The following is a 19,031-nucleotide window of genomic DNA, read 5'->3' as shown; positions in this document are numbered from 1 at the left end:
TCAAATTCCCATTCAGCCATGATACTTGCTGGGCGACTCTGGGCCAGTCACTTCTCTCTCAGCCTAACCTACTTCACTGGGTTGTTGTGAGGAGAAACCTAAGTATGTAGTACACTGCTCTGGGCTCCTTGGAGGAAGAACGAGATATAAAATGTAAACAATAAAAATAAATAAATAAACAAATCGGTCCAAAAATTCAATTCAAGTTTGAATTGAATTTGAATTGATTTGACCCTGTTTTCGTACCTTTTTTAACCAATCAAGGGGGCTGAATGGTTTTTAAAAGGTGCCAAATGGCTCTCAAATCAAATTCAAATCAAATTTCAAAATTCATTTCAAATTCAAATCAAATTTCAAAATTCATTTCAAATTTAAATCAAATTGTCCTTTAAGGGGTGATTCAATTTGAATTTGAATCACTCAAATCACACAGATCTGAGAAGAATCGATTCAAATTTGAATCGATTTTCACATCTCTAATCTCAACCCGTTCAAGGAAGTGAATAGAAAAAGAATTTAAATGAGACATGAATCTGCCTGTGCACCAATGCATATATGTGCTAACAGCGTTTCTACACTACACATTTATATGAGTTTGACTCTGTTGTCACAGCTTTGTCTAATGAATTCTGAGGAGCACTATTTGGTGTAGGTGCTGAGAATTCTTCAGTAAAGATCCCTACAGAGAACTCTGTTCGCAGGATTTGGGGCCATAAAGTAGCATTGACCAGTCCCTCATGTTGGGACTGCTGGCTAGTTTGAATTGGCTACAGTGTAGTGAGATGTGATCCTGAAATATATTTCCATTGACTGCCCTGCCTCCACACAATGTGTTACAGCAAGCCAGCAAGGAAGTACAAAAGAGAACAGCATAATCTTGGTTATGCATTATTTTGGTGAAAGGACATGAGATTAATGAGGAAGAAGTGCATAGGTGTGTCTGACTGTATGAACAAATATTGAAAAGCATATACAGTTTTCTTGGTGCATGCTGTGAACATTTAGACTGGGCAGTATGGCATAGAAACAACACAATTAAAATAAGCCACTATAGGAGTGAAAACTCTGTTGGGGGATATGCATAAAAACAATCTTAAGGCATGGAGCCAATAAAAGACAGTGTGATGATTTGGGGGAGGTAGGTGTGAAGAGGATCGGCTCCCTAGGATAGCATTGAATGCCAGCTGCACTGAGCCTCAAAGAGTCTGGTGTCTCTGGTGCTTTTGTCTCCTTATATGGTAAAATGATACACAGGGGTTTTCACTAGGCTGTGAAGGCAGACGCCTGTTTCCACACAACAGACGGCTGAGCAGAAATCAGAAGAGCTGTTCAGGCTGGAGGATTCCCCGGCTAGCTGTAGATCTCCTCTTCTCTACCAGCAGGTCATTTGTGTTAGCCATTTGTTAATGGATGTGACTCCCCATCCCAACTCCAGGGAGTACCACTAGCTGCCTGCCTGTAAGTAGACATCCCTTTTTTTCCCCCCACAGCCAACAATAAACCTTTGGAGGTTATGCTGTACATAACAAAGGATGTGATGTTTTAGGAATAGAACAATACTTTGCATAGGGTGAAGCAATTGTGCTCATTGTAGATGTGAGAGTCAGTAGGAGAAGGCAATAGAACTGGCTCTGTGTTTTCTGCAAATACAGGATTTAGAATGAGGCTGGGAAGAAAGAATGATTTTGTCGTGTTCTGTGAATGAACATGACACGTGAAAAAGGAAACATGGAATTGTGTCAGTTCATGTTGAGACAAGGTTTGCTACCCGTATTGAAAGGATCATAAATAAATGAGTGTTCAGATCTCGATCTCTTTACACCTTTGTGAACACTTCCTGCTTCCTACAGTAACAAAAGACCTCATTAATGTGTGCAGTAGTAGAAGCATAGAAAAGAGGTAGCCATACTCTTATCACACCCACAGGACCCAGAATTGCTTAAAGAAAGGTAGTGCTCTGAAATGCATTTTTATATTTATATTTAAACAGAATGTACAAAGTTAACCTTGCTTGGTTGTTTGCATTGCATTTAACATTTGATATCTGTAAGGCTTCTGTATCTATCACTGAAAAAATACAAGCAAGTCAATGCCAACTTTCATTTCATTAAAAATATATATTTATATCCTACCTTTTTAATAGGAGGCACCCAAGGAGGCTATTTATATCTTTCTGTCCTAGTAGGTCTCTCTCTCCATTCCTTTCTCCACTATAACACGTTTGCTTTTGATACAAATGTTGAATTCCTTCCTTGCACATTCTGATTAAAATACCTTGTAGTAATTGTTAAGTAAATTGATTTAATCTGGATTGAATAATTGCCATATTTATAACCTGTTATAGTTGCATAGGGGGTGTGGGGGTGTGATGGGATGATTTTAAATGTATTCAGGAAAATAGGAAAGTTTGGTGTACAATCTACCAAAAGGGGTCATAAGACCCAGTTAAATCATCAGGAATTAAGTATCTGTCTTCTTTAAACCCATTGATCTTAATGACATATAGTCACAACTAAGTTGCTTTTACTAGGTTATGTCTTTGGTGAATAGAAAGGAATATAGAGGCTGTGTTCACACAGTCACAAAGATACTGCTTCAAAAAGTTTAATCAGGATCACTGAGCCCAGTGCAGCTGATTCTGTGAACCCAGAATTTCAGGGCAATCCTGGTCAAACCACTCAAAACCCAAATTATCTGTCCTAGTTAAATGCTGGTTGACTGGAGTGGTTTGACCAAGATTGCCCTGAAATTTTGGGTTCACACAATTAGCTTTGCTGGATTCACTAGTCCTGATTAATTTTCAACCAGGATCATTGTGATTGTATGAATGCAGCCAGAATAACTTCCGCATCTTATTCTCTTTGCTTATTTGCTTTGTCAATTGGCAATTACCTGTCACTTTTAAATATAAAAAGTAGTAACTTTCTCCTTTTGGGGAAAAAAAGGTGAGCAGAAGATATACTCTCAGTATGGGTGTGTGAAAATATCTGTTCTAACATTTAGTATGTGTCAGATCAAGTCTGTGAAAATTATAATTTATATATTAAGGAGGAATTCATAATGTAGATATAATGCAGTTACATTCCATCCCATTGTCCAGGTTCATCTGCAGTTTAAAGCTACAAATGGCACATGTCAAAGGGGAAAAGTTAGACAAAAGCTCAGGATTCACTTTACGGGAAGGTGTATTTTATACTTTCCCATATGGAAAGTATAGAATACATCTATGCCTGGGATTAAATTACTCAATGTGATTTAGCAGCACATCAGCCCAAACAAATTTTTGTGCCCGTATAGAAAACCCACTCTTCTCAAAAGATAATTGAGGAAAGCAGGACAGTTTAAGCAACTCTAAAAATGAAATCCAAATTAGGGGTGTATATGAATCAAAAATCACAGTTCGGTTCAAATTCCAATAGAATTTGAACCGAACTGCATGTTGCCAAACTGGTTCAATCAAGCCGACCAGCCGGTCCGGTCCGTTTGCCAGAACCAGTTCGGCAGTTAGAGAGGCTAATACTTGTAAAGGGGAATCTGGTGAAGATTCCCCTTTACAAATAAAGGAGTGGGAGTTCTGGGAAGCAGTAACGGGGACCTGGGGGCAATGAGAGAAGTATTTAAAGGGTCTTGCCCAGTTGGCACAACTGCTGGTGCCACCACTTGCCCCCACACCCAGCATAGCCCATAGCCCAAGCACGCTCTGTGATGCCCCCTTTTAGCATGCTGTCCATGCGATGGAGCAGTGTCAGCCTCTTTGGATGTGTGGAGGCCATTTGCATGGTGTCTGTGCATCGCCCCCGGTTCAGTTCATGTTTGAACCGCCGAACCAGCCCAGTTCGAGGTGAACCAGTTCAGAGTGTAACCATTCGTGCACACCCCTAGTCTCAACCATGCACAGCTGATAGGCCCTCTCCTCCTGAAAATGCATGGACAGTCACTTCTGGGATACTTCTCTCCTCCCCACAGCCTGGATTTTCTCCTTGCTTAGGGATACAGCATCCAAAAAGAGGAGGAAGGAGCCTAGTTTGCACTAGGCCGTTCAAGAAGCCTCTCTGGCCAATGAGATGTCCCACTCAGTTCACCACAGCTCCATTCAAAGACATTTATGACCACAAATATGGGTGTGTTTTAACTTGTTAGATGAGTATACAGTGGCACTTAGGCATGTGTGTCAGCTGCCTACATGACCATCTTATACATAACTGAAAACCTTTCAATAAAAGGCCCAAGCTTCTGACAACATTTGCTTTTGAATTGTTTTAAGCTGTGACTTAACTGTCATTTTACTGAGTGCTGTTTCTGTTTTGTTGATGTATTGGCCAGTCACTTCTCTCTCAGCCTAACCTACTTCACAGGGTTGTTGTGAGGAGAAATTTAAGTATGTAGTACACCACTCTGGGCTCCTTGGAGGAGGAGCGGGATATAAAATGTAAAAAATAATAAATAAATAAATTATTTGTTGCAAACTGTGCTGAGGGCCCTTACTGGAGGAAAAGTGGGATATACATGTCTACATGCATGATTAAGGAAAGTTAGGGAAAGGCACTTCTGGTTATGGATCGCACCTCCAAAGAGGGCGGGTGCTACAATCCCATTTGCCCTGCTGAGACACTCCCACCACATGTGCCCTAGTCTCTACCCACTCAAAGCAACTTTTACCTGCTCTATCCCAGCTCTGCCCATGGAAGCTCCTCCTGTTACCCATGAAAGCTGCATTGGACATCTGTGTTCAGAAACACAGACAGGAAGCTACCAAATCAGATCCTTGGTCCATCTGGTTTAGCATATCTATACTGACTGGCAGGAACTCTCCCAGAGTCTTTCCCAGTCCTATCTGGAGATGCCAGGGACTGAACCTGGACCTCCTGCATACAAAACAGATGCTCTCTCGTTGAGCTATGGCCTGATCGCATCACAATACACTTCTGAATACCAGGGGCTGGAGCCAAATAAGCAGGGGGGCGGTATATGGTCATCTTCCGGGTCTTGCTTGTTTAGTTTCCAAGGGTATTTCCAAGGGTCTTGGCATGATGTACATCATAGTGGTATTAGAGGGGGAAAGAGAAGATGTACACTTTGCTCCTTGGAGGATAGATGGATGGATGGATGATGATGATAACTACTGCTGTCCAGACTACTCTCTGTGTGTGTGTGTGTGTGTGCGCGCGCACGCGCGTGCGTGCGTACGTACACACACACACACACACACACACACACTGCATGCATGCAACGGGGTGAAGCTATTTTCACAGACCTCCCCTTCCCTTTGAAGCCCATCATAACTCTCAAAAATATGTCTCTGAGGGTTGTGGAACATATTTTCAAGAGGCACAGGGGCTGCAGAAGGAAGGGGAGATTGACATAAATCACTTCTTCCCTGGTGCATGTATGCAGTGGGTTTTTTGCACGCATGATATTAGTCTGCATATCAGCAACAGTTTTAAATAATCATACAAAATGTAGATGGGAAACAAAAATTGCTTTGTGATCACTTAAGTACATTAATATGTGAAGTGAGGATTAAGGCTCACTCAATTGTTTTTGCTGCAGCTCTTAATTTGACACAAATAGAGCTGTTTTAGGATGATATTCTGATGGTTCGGCAATGGTTTGGAAGGAATGTGTATGGAAAGAAAAACATGCTAAGAAATGTTGAAGTCACAAAAAATAACATGGGCACCTTGTTATGGTGGTTTAACTGGAGTTTCAAAATTAAGGGACACAAGTTGTGGTATCGTGATACAGAGCTGTGTCTTTTGAAACATAGAAAACTATTCATACAATCATATATACATTCTCACAGTTGCTGTGCATTCTTTTAATGATAAGATTTTTTTTTTTAATCTATTGCTCAAGAACCAAGGAAACGTGCAAATAGTCCCACAAGTATTTCCAAGAGGACTTTGAGCTTCTTTGTTTCTTGAGCACCAGCCCTGTGTGCAATGTGGTGGCAATGCCTCCCTCTGTGTGCATCAAACATTACATGAAGTTGCATTTAATATTCCCCCTACTTAAAATAATAATCAAAACTAGCTGCAAGAAGTTTGCCATCTTGCATGAAGAATCAGTGATGGAAACACTTTCCACTGGGTCCAATTTTTAATGCAAAATTGTCAAACCAGATGCTTTTCTACCCCGCCCCCTGTGCGGGAACAGTTTTGTCTTTTCCTTTGTGGGGAGAAAAACTACTTGAAGGGGACAGATCCTTTTTTTTCTATGCAAAAGGTTTACTGCCCCTCTGTTGGCTGGCTCAAATGATACCAGCGCCCACTAGGGATGTGCATGGAACTGGGTGAGGGTGGTTAGAATGTGTGTGTGGGGGCCAGACTTTAAGGGTGGGGGTGGGTGCACTTACCCCTCCCTCTGTTTCCCCCCCACCGGTGCTCGGTTTTTGTAAAGTCCTTCGGGGCAGCAGCGTACCTCCCTGCCTCCCCATCCCCTCTTTGGCCAGAAGTGGCCAGAAGTACCTGGCGCACGTGTGTGCACATCATGCAAGCCTGCCTGATGTGCATGCCAGGTACTTCCGGCCACTTCTGGCCAAAGAGGGGACGGGGCAGCAGAGAGGTACGCTGCCGCCCTGAAGGACTTTACAAAAACCGAGCACCGGTGGGGGGGAAACAGAGGGAGGGGTAAGTGTACCCTCCCCCACCCTTAAAGTCCAACACCCCACACCCCACCTTCAAGCCAGTGTTCAAACCTGTTTGGAGGCCCGTAAAAAGGCCTCTGAACAGGTTCGTGCACATCCCTAGCCCCCACACATGTGGAAGAGGGAGTGTGCCCATTGAGATTTCCTCCCCCAAATAGTTACACAAGTAATTGGGAGTTCATGTTTTGGGATGATGCCAGTGAACAGCCCCCACCCTCTACAATCAAGAGACATGCCATGAGGGTTTCGGGACATCCACGAAGGATGTCACAATGGGAGCACTCTGGGCATGCCTCTCCGTCTTGATGTGCCCTGGGACCAATGTATTTGAACCAGCTCTGTGTTTTGCTCAAGGTGGCAGACTCCCACCACAAATATAACATGGGAGGAAACATACTTAGGCAGTTTGGCCCGGAGGAGAAATTTAAAAGTAATTTGTGGCGTAACATGGGTGTTTGCTATTTAAAGGAGGTGGGGAGTCAAGAATCACATTGGGTACGTCCAAGCCCTTGGATGCATGCCCCTAAAGTAGCGGTTTCTATCCTTGCCATTGATTCTTTGGTCTCCATTAGGGCTGCAAAACATCAACTAAATAGAAGGAGCACTTCTATTGCAACAGCTCACTCTGGAAACTTGTGACTGCAAACCACCTACACTCCCAAAAACTGATGTATTTGGTTCAAGCTAGAAAGTTGCTACCAGAAGTGGGGGGGGGGACCCACCTTAACACCAGTAGGCTGCTTTCCCCTTCCAAAAAAGAAACAGAATACTTGAATTCAACATAGATTTTTACACTGACTTGACCTACATCAGACCATCACTTGTACCTATCTGTGTTTTCTAGAGTAGGGTTCCCAACCTGTGGTACTCCAGATGTTGATGAACTACAACTCCCATCATCCCTAGCCAGAATACATTGTAGCTTGGGGTGATGGGAGTTGTAGTTGTAGCATCTAGAGTACTACAGGTTGGGAACCCCGTTCTAGAGAATAAAACTTACAGGATATTAATTGAATCCATTTACACTTTTTCAATTTCTGGGGAATATTTTGTTATTTTATGAAAATATGGAGATGAATAATGGCATACTGTAATCATGTTGACTGACAGTTTTCAGTGGATCAAGCAGCAAAAAGCACCAAACTGCCATCATTTATGTCTTCCTATATGAGTGTACAGATCTGTATGTGCATAGAGTATACACAGTCACATTTACTCATTATGTGCAGCACATGTACCACCTGTGTACCATGTACAGAGCTGTATGCACATACAATTATTCACACATTATGTTCAAAACAGGCATAGTACTACACTTCCTAACTGTTCCCTACATTGGAGGGGACCTGTACCCAGGTTCACATTTTAAATAAATACATGTACAGTCATTCACACAAACACATGCACATGTGTAAAGTAAAGCCGTTGAGTTAGGAATCTATGTTGAATTCAAGTTAACTCCTGGCACCCACAGAGCCCTGCGGTTTTCTTTGGTGGAATATAGGAGGGGTTTACCATTGCCTCCTCCCATGCAGTATGAGATGATGCCAGAGGCGTAACTAGGGAAAACGGCGCCGGGGCAAGCACTGAAATGGCGCCCTCCGCCCACCCCCACCCCCCCAACATACTACATTATACTTAGGTTTTTCCTCACAAGCGCCCGCCGCCAAGCAAAGCAATGGGGGGGGGCATGGGCGGCACGGAAGGGACCGCTCATGGGGAAGGGGGCACCGACGCGCTCCCTTGACTGCTGCAGCGCTGCTGCACTGAGCAGGAAACATTTGTATTAACAAAAAAAATTAAAAAAAATTTAAAAAAATTTTTTGTCATGGCGGCGCCCCCCACGTGACCAGAAAAGATGGCGCCCGGGGCACGTGCCCCCCCTGCCCCCCCTATAGTTACGCCTCTGGATGATGCCTTTCAGCATCTTCCTATGTCGCTGCTGCCTGATATATGTGTTTCCCATATGCCATGCAGAGGCAATGGAAGGTCTCCGCTTTAATCACTAATGGATATGGTATAGCATGTACCAATTCACGCCCCACTTAAAATTAGTCAAGTCTGTCCCTAGCTCAGATCTGAATGTTCAGGTTCCTTGTACGGCAGAGAACAAAACAGAACTCAGATCTGTCTCTTTCTTGAAGAGGAATACATATATGAGCTCAGCCCATAACTTATGATTTGAGGGCCAGCAGTAACTTGTGAGAGCACTTTCAGAGCAGGATATGAGCCCCTTGTTCATGTAGCACTTCCTCAGAGATAGGTCACTGGGGTCTTGGGAGTGGCATATAAATAGCTGCTAGAGAGCAACCCAAGAAAGGTAAAGCTGTATAGAGACTGGCCACATTGGTAGGCTAATAGTCACCAGTCCTGCTAGGGTCTTGCCTGACAGTGGTTCAGTAGCCAGGATGTTGTGTCTGGATATTATAAGTCGAAGGCAAAATGCCTGTACAACCATGAGGATAATTTGGTGGCCTTGAGGAACTCAGTTTTTCTCAGCCTTGTAGCCTACCTTGCAGGGCTGTTGTGAGGATCAAGGAGATATGAACTAAGTAAAGTGCTTTGTACAAAAATGTGCTCCAGAAGTTATTAACGTTTGCATTGTATCTTCTCCACTATTCAAATGGCCACTACAAATTACTTTAGGCATTATCTTTAAAAGCTTCATTCAAGTATGTTCATTCTTTACTTGTTTATGGATTTATAATTTTGATTGGAAAATGGACTGGTGTTCTCAGGAGGAGGACATAACTTTCTTGCGAAGCCATGAGAGGCAATGTTTGTGCCAACTACTGGGCGGGGACTGAATGTGATCTACTCCTTGCTAGACTATAACAACAAAAAGAAGAGACATTGTAAATCTTTATGTTTCAGCTTTTGAAACAATAACAAAAATGCTCTCCAAACATCTCCTCCTGCATGGATTTATGTCTACACAGAAGTTGCTGATACAAATCTTTTTCCCCCACGAAGGAAAACAAATGGAAAAGAAAACCATGCACATAAAGAAATTCACTTCCCATCCATGTCTTGTGTGCACTAGAAGGAAAACCAAATTCCTCTGTACACTAGCAGAACCTCATGAACTGCTAAAAAATTTTTTATCCCTTAGGACAATTCAGCAAAAAATGGATCCTTAGTGTAAGAGCATACACATTACATTAAACATGCAGACCTTAGGAGATCTTAGGTCCTGATCTTAGGAGAGGAGAGCTGGTCTTGTGGCAGCAAGCATGACTTGTCTCCTTAGCTCAGCAGGGTCTGCCCTGGTTGCATATGGAAGGGAGACTAGAAGTGTGAGCGCTGTAAGATATTCCCCTCAGGGGATGGAGCCGCTCTGGGAAGAGCAGAAGGTTCCAAATTCCCTCCCTGGCAGTGTCTCCAGGATAGGGCTGAGAGAGATTCCTGCCTGCAACCTTGGAGAAGCTGCTGCCAGCCTGTGAAGAGCTAGATAGACCAATGGTCTGACTCAGTATATGGCAACTTCCTATGTACCTGCATGTGTTTTTAAAATGTTTGGATTTAAAATCAGGGCATATTAATCAGGACTCTGATTCAATCCCTTTCCTCATACACCATGGTCTCCATCCTGATTACCTGCTCCTATGGCTGTTTGTTAAACACACACACTTGCATGTATGTGTACACACAGAGAGACATATTACATATTAAACATTATATGTATGACCCTCAGGTCCAAGTACAAGCAAGAAGGGAGGCATAGAATAACATAATTACCTTTGTCAGCTACAAACTGTCCAGACTACAGGACTCCAACTGGTAGCTTTATAGCAGACAGTGACACAGGATCGGCTTTTTGGAATCACCTGATTTCCAGGACCATCAAATTTTGGCTTGCTACCAAAAACTGGTAGCCTGGCTTAAACTGCTTGCACTTCTGTCCTGTGACCAGTGCCACTGGGGAAAGCGATTCAGTGCCTACTCATCATACTTGACTCCTGTTTCAAGCACCTCCTGCTTCAAGTGATAATACAAATCATGTCTTCATTTTCTACTGAAACTAATAGGCTGCATTAACCTGAGGCTTTCTGCAGAGGAAGAAAACCTTGGGAAATAACCAATTTTCTCTGGTTTGGGCAACTTAAAAAAATTATCCTATAAATAAGCTGTTCTCAAGGAAATAAAAAGCAATATATTTACACCCATATTTCCTACTGACTGTTATATGATCACTTTCTTACTCAATACAGTGGAAAACAGAAGTGTATGTGTATGTGTTTTAGAGAGAGAGTGAAGTGTGTGTGTGTGTGTGTGTGTGTGTGAGAGAGAGAGAGAGAGAGAGAGAGAGAGAGAGAGAGAGAGAGGTGTTTTACCTTCAAGACAAGTTAAGAAAACTCTCAGTGGAATTTTTATACTTCCTTTGTGTGCTGACATGCTATAGGGAATACTGTAGGAATCTATGCTGGCCAATTTCATATTTATGAAAGATCCTGATTTACGTGTCTGAAAATTTCCTTTACAATAAGAGCATTGTGGTTTAGATAGGAATGGTACCAGAGTCAGAGCCAGTTCAAACACAGAGAAATAGCACATGGTACAGCCATTCCTGGACAATGCAGCTCAAAACAGCAGGTGGGGTATAGTATATTTCAGTTCTCCCCATGTTATAAAACATCTCTGAACTTGAAATACTAGCCTCCCTTCAAGGAAGCTTAATTTCTGTCTAACTTCCCCCCTAACATGCTAGCTTTCTGTGCACAAGGGCTATTTTGACATGGGGGAGCATTCAAACATGTGATCTCTCTCTTGCAGTCTAATGGTACAGTCCAAGAAGGACCATGTCCTATTTCTGCACATTGGAATCAGTCCTCACTCTCTGAAGTTAGGAAGTTGCTGCACATGAAAATCTCAAAGATGCTTCTGACATATTTCCTGTTATATCCCATCCTGCTTCCAAGGACCTTAGGGCAGCATACATCATTTCATAACAATCCTGCAGAGTAGGTTAGGTTAACAGTGACCATATTTGCATGTAATGTGGAACTGCAGTTGAGTGGGCCAGCAGTTCTGCAGACGTTATGTCTGAATGCAGGGAAACACAGTTTGGCGTGGCAATGAAACTGAGGGTTCACATTTGAAACCCCAGCCTGAATCCTCAGGTTGTAGTGAGTTTCCGTGCTGCAACCCGAGGTTGGATGCAGCCTGTGGTACATCCGAATCCAGAACCACTGACAGCATCCCCTGGAACCAGAGTTGAGGGAAGAGTGGGCGGGGGAGGGCAGAATGTGGGTCCATTGGACCCGCGGTTCCATGTTACATGCGAATGCAGCCAGTGAGTGATCAGTCCAAGATTACAGTGAGCTTCATGGTTCAAGGAGAACTTGCTCTGCCACTCTGTTTCATTCAGACACCTTTAAAAACTGGCACAAAGATGCTAAAGACACCATTCCACTCTTGGCTGCCCAAATCTTTCTGCTACAAGATGGCAAAATGCCAGGAAATGGATTCTGCCTAGTTTGCCTCGTCAAGTCCCTTTGGACCATGACCGGCTCACTGACAGCTTTCTGCTTTACCTTGTCAAGTTGCTGATGTCTGATTGGAATCATAGAGAGAGTGCTAATGAGTTTACAAAGAGCTCGTAGGTCTCCTTGGCTGTCGGGTGTGATTAAAACCAGAGGAGAAGAAAGAAACATTGGCCATGCACCTTCTGCTAAGGGATGAAGTTCAGATATGAATTCTGACTTGGAGCCAAACTGACTTCCTTTGGAGTTCCCATGCAGTGTGCGAGAATGGTGAATTCATCCCTTGATCTCCTGGGCTCCTTTCTCAAATGCCTCCCAGGCAGGTCCCCCCCCGCCGCAGTGGGCTCTGCAACAAGAAGTGAGCCTGATTAGTGGGGAAGTGGCTACAGAGGTCAGGAGCCTTTGTAGGGAAGTCTCTGTGGGTGCAGTAGGGGTGCAGGAGCACCCCTGATGGGGCTGTAGTCGCTCAGTGGAAGAATATCTGCTGAATCTGCTTCCTGATTCAATTCCTGACATCTCCAGGCAGGGCTTTTAAATCAAAGATTTAACCCTTTGCCCCGATCTGGATCTAGATCAGCCTCACAGCTGCCATGTGACAATTAGCTCCAATGGGAGCTTTCTTCCTGGGACATATAGCACACCCAGGGACCCCTATCAAGCTGGGCATGACAATAATGGCATCTTCCTGGGTTTTATCCCCAGCATCTGAATTCAGAGATATATTTCTTGTACACATGGGGCTAGTTCGGATGATACTTTGTCCACCAGCCTGACCACAGGAAAAAAAGACACGTGCACATCGTGAGTGTTGGCATCCTTCTCCCCCTTCTGGAACACTGGAGCACTACTCTCATTAATCGTGAGGGAGTGGGACATGGTTTAGCCAAATGCACCACAAATACTAGTTTAAACCAGTATGTGCAGCACATGTAGAGGAGTGGTTTTGTTGAACCAGTCCCACACAATTAGGGAAAGGAAACCCAACATGTGCGGAGGGGGAAGGGTGTGCGTGCTCATGATGCACACACGTCCTTACTGTGACCAGTCAGGTGTGTAGACAAAGTAGCCCATGGAGGATGTATTGATCTCTCAGGGTGTCAGGAACTGCCTGGTTGAAAGCCATAGACTCCTGCATAAGTTCCCTTGTGTGGCAGACTGCTATTCGCTGGGTCTTCCTGGGACTGAGAGGGTATAAATTAAAGCTCCCTAGGTGGCACAAGACTTTGCATCAATAGCAAGATCTTCTCGGGTTGGGTTGGCTTTGACTCTACAAGCTCTGACTTGTAGCTTGCCTTTGACTCTTGGCTTGCATGCTTCCTGACCCAGGTTGAGGGGAGGCTCCCCCATGAGGCCAGGTGAGGTGATGGTCTCAAGCGGCAAGTGTACAATGGAGTGGCAAGTAGGGCATCCTGCTGTGGTATAAGCTCACCTGCCTGCTGCTGCCACCCCATCTCAAGTTCTCTTCCTCCTTAGCACCCTGCCCCCTTGCTGGCTCTATCCCCTACCTGATTTGCTGGCCTGCCTCCACTGGCCCAGGTGCTGCCCTTCTTCCCATTTGCTCTTGGCCACAGCTGCTGGCCATGAGAAAGAATGGAGCTGGCATCTCCCCTGCAATAACCACTCTCTCTTCCCTCCAATACCAAAATTGCCTGGAAGGTGGAATGAATCTTGGACAAGCAGCTTGTTGTTGGCCATGACCTACCTTATTTGTGAGGTGAAAATGAGATAATCTGAGCTCCTCCGAGTAAGGGTGGGATATCAATATATAACTACAACATGATAATAAAAATGCTAGTTAATAACAATGCCTTGTCAACAGCAAGCTCAGTCAAAAAACTGATTTTGTCACCGATATTTAAGGCAGCACTATCACTCTTTATTCTTAACCCTGAAGTTGCTTGTTTTCTTCTTGTTGACAGCCTGGCAGAATCGCAGACGTCAACATGGCAGAACGCTTTGACTGCCACTACTGCAAGGAGACCCTCTTTGGCAAGAAGTACATCCTGAGGGAGGACAGCCCCTATTGCATCAAGTGCTATGAGAGCCTGTACTCGAATGCCTGTGAGGAATGCAAAAAGCCCATTGGCTGTGATTCTAAGGTAATACCTTGGCTCTGTATTCCTCTGTCCTCCTTCTACAGTCAGCTTTCCTACGCTTTGCTCATGTTCTCTGAAAGGTGTCCTAAGGACTCTTTGAGGAAAGAGGGTCTGGGAAGCAGACACATCCCATAAGGCTCCTTTTGACAACTGGCCCCCTGAAATTGTCTATGACATTTATCCTTTCTTAGATAATCTCGGTAGAAAACATATAATGCCCACCATGTGTGCCAAAAACTATTTTGCCACCGGCAGGTGGTTGGGGCCAGCTGCTCTACCATGTCCTAATGCAGAGTGAAATTCTTGCACTAGACTCCTTATGGGATGGGAGAAGGGAAATGCCACAGCCAGAACAGTCCTCGGAACCCTGAAAAAGGAGCGATGGGAATCAAAGCCCCAAAGGAATGGGAGTGGTGATGAGGCCACAAGAGCCCCATTCCTACCTGGAACAGTATGGGAATTGGGAGCTGGAGGGACACAGGAAGTGGTGGGGGCAGGTGACCATGGCACTACTGATGAGGCTGCAGCTGGGAGGGGCCAGGCTGGAGGCCTAACAGATCTTGCAGAGCTATGGCAATCTCTTGCAAGAGCCCAAATAACCCTCTTGAGGCTGCTGCTGGCATGCGGAGCCCTTCAGAGCCAACATGGCTGGTGCCTTGGGGGAAGACGTGTCTGTGGAAAGGGCTGGTAGAATTCCCAGGGAGGAGTCCAGTCAGTGACAGGAATCCTGGAAGAGGAAGAAATGGGTGCAGAATGACCCCCCCCCTCTATACCTGAGGCTCTGTAGCAGGGAGAAGGAACTGGAGCAGGTCGAGAAGCGTGGAAGAACAGGCCATTGACCACCCAACAAGGAGGTTCTTAAGTAGGCACCAGAAAAAGAAGGGACCAGAAATTTAGTAATTTCTAAACAGCACCAAACGCTTTCTAGGTGCTAAGTAAGTAAATGTCAATTATCGTAGTTCCTGTGTGGTAAGATTTGGGAACAACTTTGACATCAACCCTTAGTACTGAGGTGATGCCTAAGGAAGACATAATTTGGTTAGGGAAGGTAGATTTGTACATGAGCATGACTGAAATACTATTGGGTGGAACTGTATATTACAGGCAACATGGAGATGCTGCCCCCAATGGCACTGTGTCTCTAGTTCCTCCATACTGTGTATAAACACTTCTCCATGTCATGGCATCAGCAGACTCTAATCCACCAATGAAGTGGAGCAGGCATATGGAAGTGCATGACATGCTGAGATCATGACATGGAGAAGTGTTGCTATACATGATGAGGGGAAGGTGGAAACTTTTGTGTGGAAACCACAAAACTTGTTTTGTATAGCCCTGCTCAGTAGTGTAAATTGCTGGTGTAATGAATACCAGCTGAAGATAGCAGATTCCATCCCTCCACCTCTGTGCATTCATAGAATGGATCTCCCACATGTACAGGTGCATGCATGGAGGGTACTGGGCACATGATGAGGGACCCTGCAAAGGCAAAGTTTCTGAACATGTGGGCACAGCGCTCACACAAACAGCTGTACACTTGGGTATTCTATTCAAGCCTTTGATGAAGGCATATAGGAAAAGGAGCAGAGTCTGCTGCCCTTTTCCTATACACATTCATAAAGCCCCAAAGCTCTATTTGCACACTTATGTTCAACATTCATACAATGAGTGTACAGTGTAAACAGGCACAGGTCTGTACACAGCTACAGTTATTCACATGAACACAGGTACCGAAGTACACTTTGTATCTGTACCATGCATTTGAGGGGTCTGTAAACAGGTTCACTTTTACCATCAACGCAGATACGGCCATTCATTAAAAAAAAAAAAAGTACAGACTTGTGTACATTCACACAGCATATGGTCTGAATAGAGCTAGAATATGCAATTTGACTTAAAAAGGCTATTGTGTCACCTGTAACATGTAGCTCCATCAAATGACACTACCTCCTTCTAAGGCAAAAATAAATACATTGGGAGATCTTCTCTGTCTCCCAATGTGTTTATTTTTACCTTAAAAGAAGTTGCAGAGAGCTCTAATCTTGATCAGAGCAACAGTGCTGGAGTGGGTTTTTTTTTTTAAAAAAAAAACCTATTTCATGGTGCTTTCCAAATCTAAATTGCCTATTAGTTCAGCAACAGAAAAAAATATATACAAGTACATTCATCCCTTGCCAACCATGGTTTCCCAATCATGGGGTTGTTGTTTTTTTGCAATTTCCGGGGCTCGGGGTGATTTTCAGGGGTTCAGGAGTGATTTTTTCTATTTTTAATTGTATTTTTCAGTCTTTTCCAGACCGCAGTTCCCCTAACCCCCTGTTTCCAATGTATTTCTATTGCTTTCCAACCACGGATTAGCTAACTGCGAGGTTTTCCCAGAATGGAACCCTTGTGATTGATCAGGGATGACTGTACTCTTCCCCCCCCCACCGCCCCCAAGTGCAGAGCTAAGTGCTTCAGGGGATGATACAAGTTAAGAAAAGAGTGCTGGGGAGGAAAAGCTTAAAAACCTCCTTCCTCTAGCATCACTAAAAAATGGAGCTTCCAAAAGCTGCCTTACGGTAAAAATAATCATGATAGGATTGTAGATTTCCCATATCTTGTGCATTTCAGTCCTATGTGTGTTTTTTTCCCTTTTTAATGATACTTCTGTATAACATATTGGTGAGAAAAAAAATCCCAATCCCAACCAATATTTTGTTGGCTCTGCAAAGAGAACTGGATTGGTATAAACATCTGAAACCCTGCTTCATATGTGCCCCTCTCTGAGCAATGGGGAGCAAAAAAGCAGACGCAAACAATTCCAAAAGTACATGTGCAAAGATTCTCTGAGCTGAGAAGCAGAAATAAAGTAGCAATTTCTTTCCAGAATTTTCTTTTGGCTAAAATCTCTTTAATCCCTTGGGCACTTTGCATGTGTTGACATTCAAGAATCTCTAAGCTTGGCCTAGCCTCAACAAATCTCAGAGCAAGTTCTGTGGAATTAATCAGCTGAACTTTTCAACTTGGACTGAGATTGTTATCCAATCTCTCCATGATTTTTAAACAAGACTTTCTGCAATGGGGGATAAAGTATGCAATCGCATTTTATATGCTACAAGATTATGGAGGTATTCCACCCACCCCCCCACCCCGCAAAGGGTTAGGAAAATATTTTTGTATGGGGAGAATGTAGCAAGAGAATAGTGTGCACATGTGCACATGCCTTGGCTTGCACGCGCATATGCAAACAAAGACTTTGACAGCAGATACTTCTTAACGGAAACAAAAAAGAACCACAAAGCACATGTGTTCTGCTAGGCTATCGTAGTGATCTTGGGACCAGTTCAAAGGCTGTAAAATCCATGGAGTAGATGGCCATGCCAAAAAATACACACTCCTGTGTGGCAGTGTTCCATAACATCTGAGAATGGCACAACATGTGGATGCTCCTGATGGCTCAGGGGCAAAATGCACACTGAGCATGCATGGGCAGCAAACCTCTGTGGTGAGTTTTTGTGTCAGCAGACTTCCCTACCAAATTTTCAAACTGCATTTTTAAATATCTAAATTTATTAAGTCAGTGTTCATAATTCATTATCTAGCCCCTCAAAGCCAGGGACTTCTGTATGTGTAACTCGCAGTAATATTGCAACTAATATCTCTGCATCCCACTCTATGGTTTAATTCCATTCAGGTTAGCTGGAAAAAGAAGGCTTTTGCACAAAGAACACATGATTACTGAGGAAAAGAAAGTAGGGTGGCATTTTCTTTTCTGATTGTTTGAAAAAGGTTCATACTACTTTAGCTAAACAAAAAAAGGGGGAGAAATCAAGAAGGAAGATAGATATAAATGAAAATAACACAATAGCTTGTGAAAAGGTGCATAAAAAGTATATTCCACTTAGAACTGGGCAAATGTTTTGCAAAATTGTATATTGGAAATGTGAGGGAAAAACAGCATACAGCAGACCTCTTCTGATAATTCAGCTAGTTGTTGACTGACATCCAGACTAAATTACTCATGACTATTCCCTCTGAAATGAATGGGATAAGTTATTCATGACTAACTTGTCTTATTAATGTCAATGGGACTACTGAGGAGTAATTTAGTCTAAATGTCTGTCATTGCTTGCAACTTACAAGTAGGGACTTACAACAACCCCCAATCCTCCCCTCCTTGTCCCTTCTATAGAGTTTATATCCAGGAATAGTCGTGTCCCACTGGTTCTTACCATTCCACCAGGTTTCTGTTACACCCATTAGTAACCAAGTGCTCCAGCTCACCAGCTTGGCTCGGAGGCTTTTGGCATTAGTGTATAGACACCTGTACACCTGGTCCCTCACCTGGTGTTGGCGTGTGCTATCCCCCTTTCCATCATTTGACCCATTTGGCAAGCTGTCCTGTGTTTGCTTCTGTTCAGCTCCTGCTCTACTCTGTCCCCTTCTAGTTTATCCGAAACATGTTCACTGTCATACCTTAGGTGATTTTGCTGACCAAAGCAGATACCACCCTGATCCTGCCAGCAATCCCCCAGGCATCATTTTAAAAGCTGCTCTGTGACCTTCTTGATTTTAAGTGTGGTTCCATCTTAGTTCAAGTGGACCCCGTCCCTTTTGTACAAGCTTCGCTTTGCCCAAAATGTATCCCAGGGCCTAACAAATCTAAACCCCTCTTCCCGGCACCACCGTCTCATTCATGCATTGAGACCCCTCAGCTCTTCCTGTCTCGCTGTCCCTGTGCATGGAACAGGTAGCACTTCAGAGTACGCTACCCTGGGAGTCCTGGACTTCAGTATACTACCTAGCAGCCTAAATTTGGCTTCC

General features: G+C 43.9%; 1 protein-coding gene across 5 annotated transcripts in view; it reads left to right on the top strand.

The window, feature by feature from the left end:
- Positions 1 to 19,031, top strand: part of FHL2 (four and a half LIM domains 2) — a 60,917-nt gene that overhangs the window by 13,358 nt on the left and 28,528 nt on the right. For 3 of the 5 annotated variants that reach the window (XM_053308717.1, XM_053308720.1, XM_053308716.1), the window contains one exon: positions 14,049 to 14,228. The exons of 1 other annotated variant lie outside the window; for it this stretch is intronic. In XM_053308717.1, the coding sequence (XP_053164692.1) occupies positions 14,073 to 14,228 (156 nt within the window). In that variant the 5' untranslated portion in view covers positions 14,049 to 14,072. Of the gene's footprint in view, positions 1 to 1,303; positions 1,459 to 14,048; positions 14,229 to 19,031 lie in introns of those variants that run through there. One more of the 5 variants, XM_053308718.1, reaches the window with a different exon arrangement.

Source organism: Hemicordylus capensis, chromosome 3 (genome assembly GCF_027244095.1).
Source record: "Hemicordylus capensis ecotype Gifberg chromosome 3, rHemCap1.1.pri, whole genome shotgun sequence".
NCBI classification, from domain to species: domain Eukaryota; kingdom Metazoa; phylum Chordata; class Lepidosauria; order Squamata; family Cordylidae; genus Hemicordylus; species Hemicordylus capensis.
The sequence above is the reverse complement of the archived record's forward strand: the minus strand, read 5'-3'. Positions and strand labels throughout refer to the sequence as shown.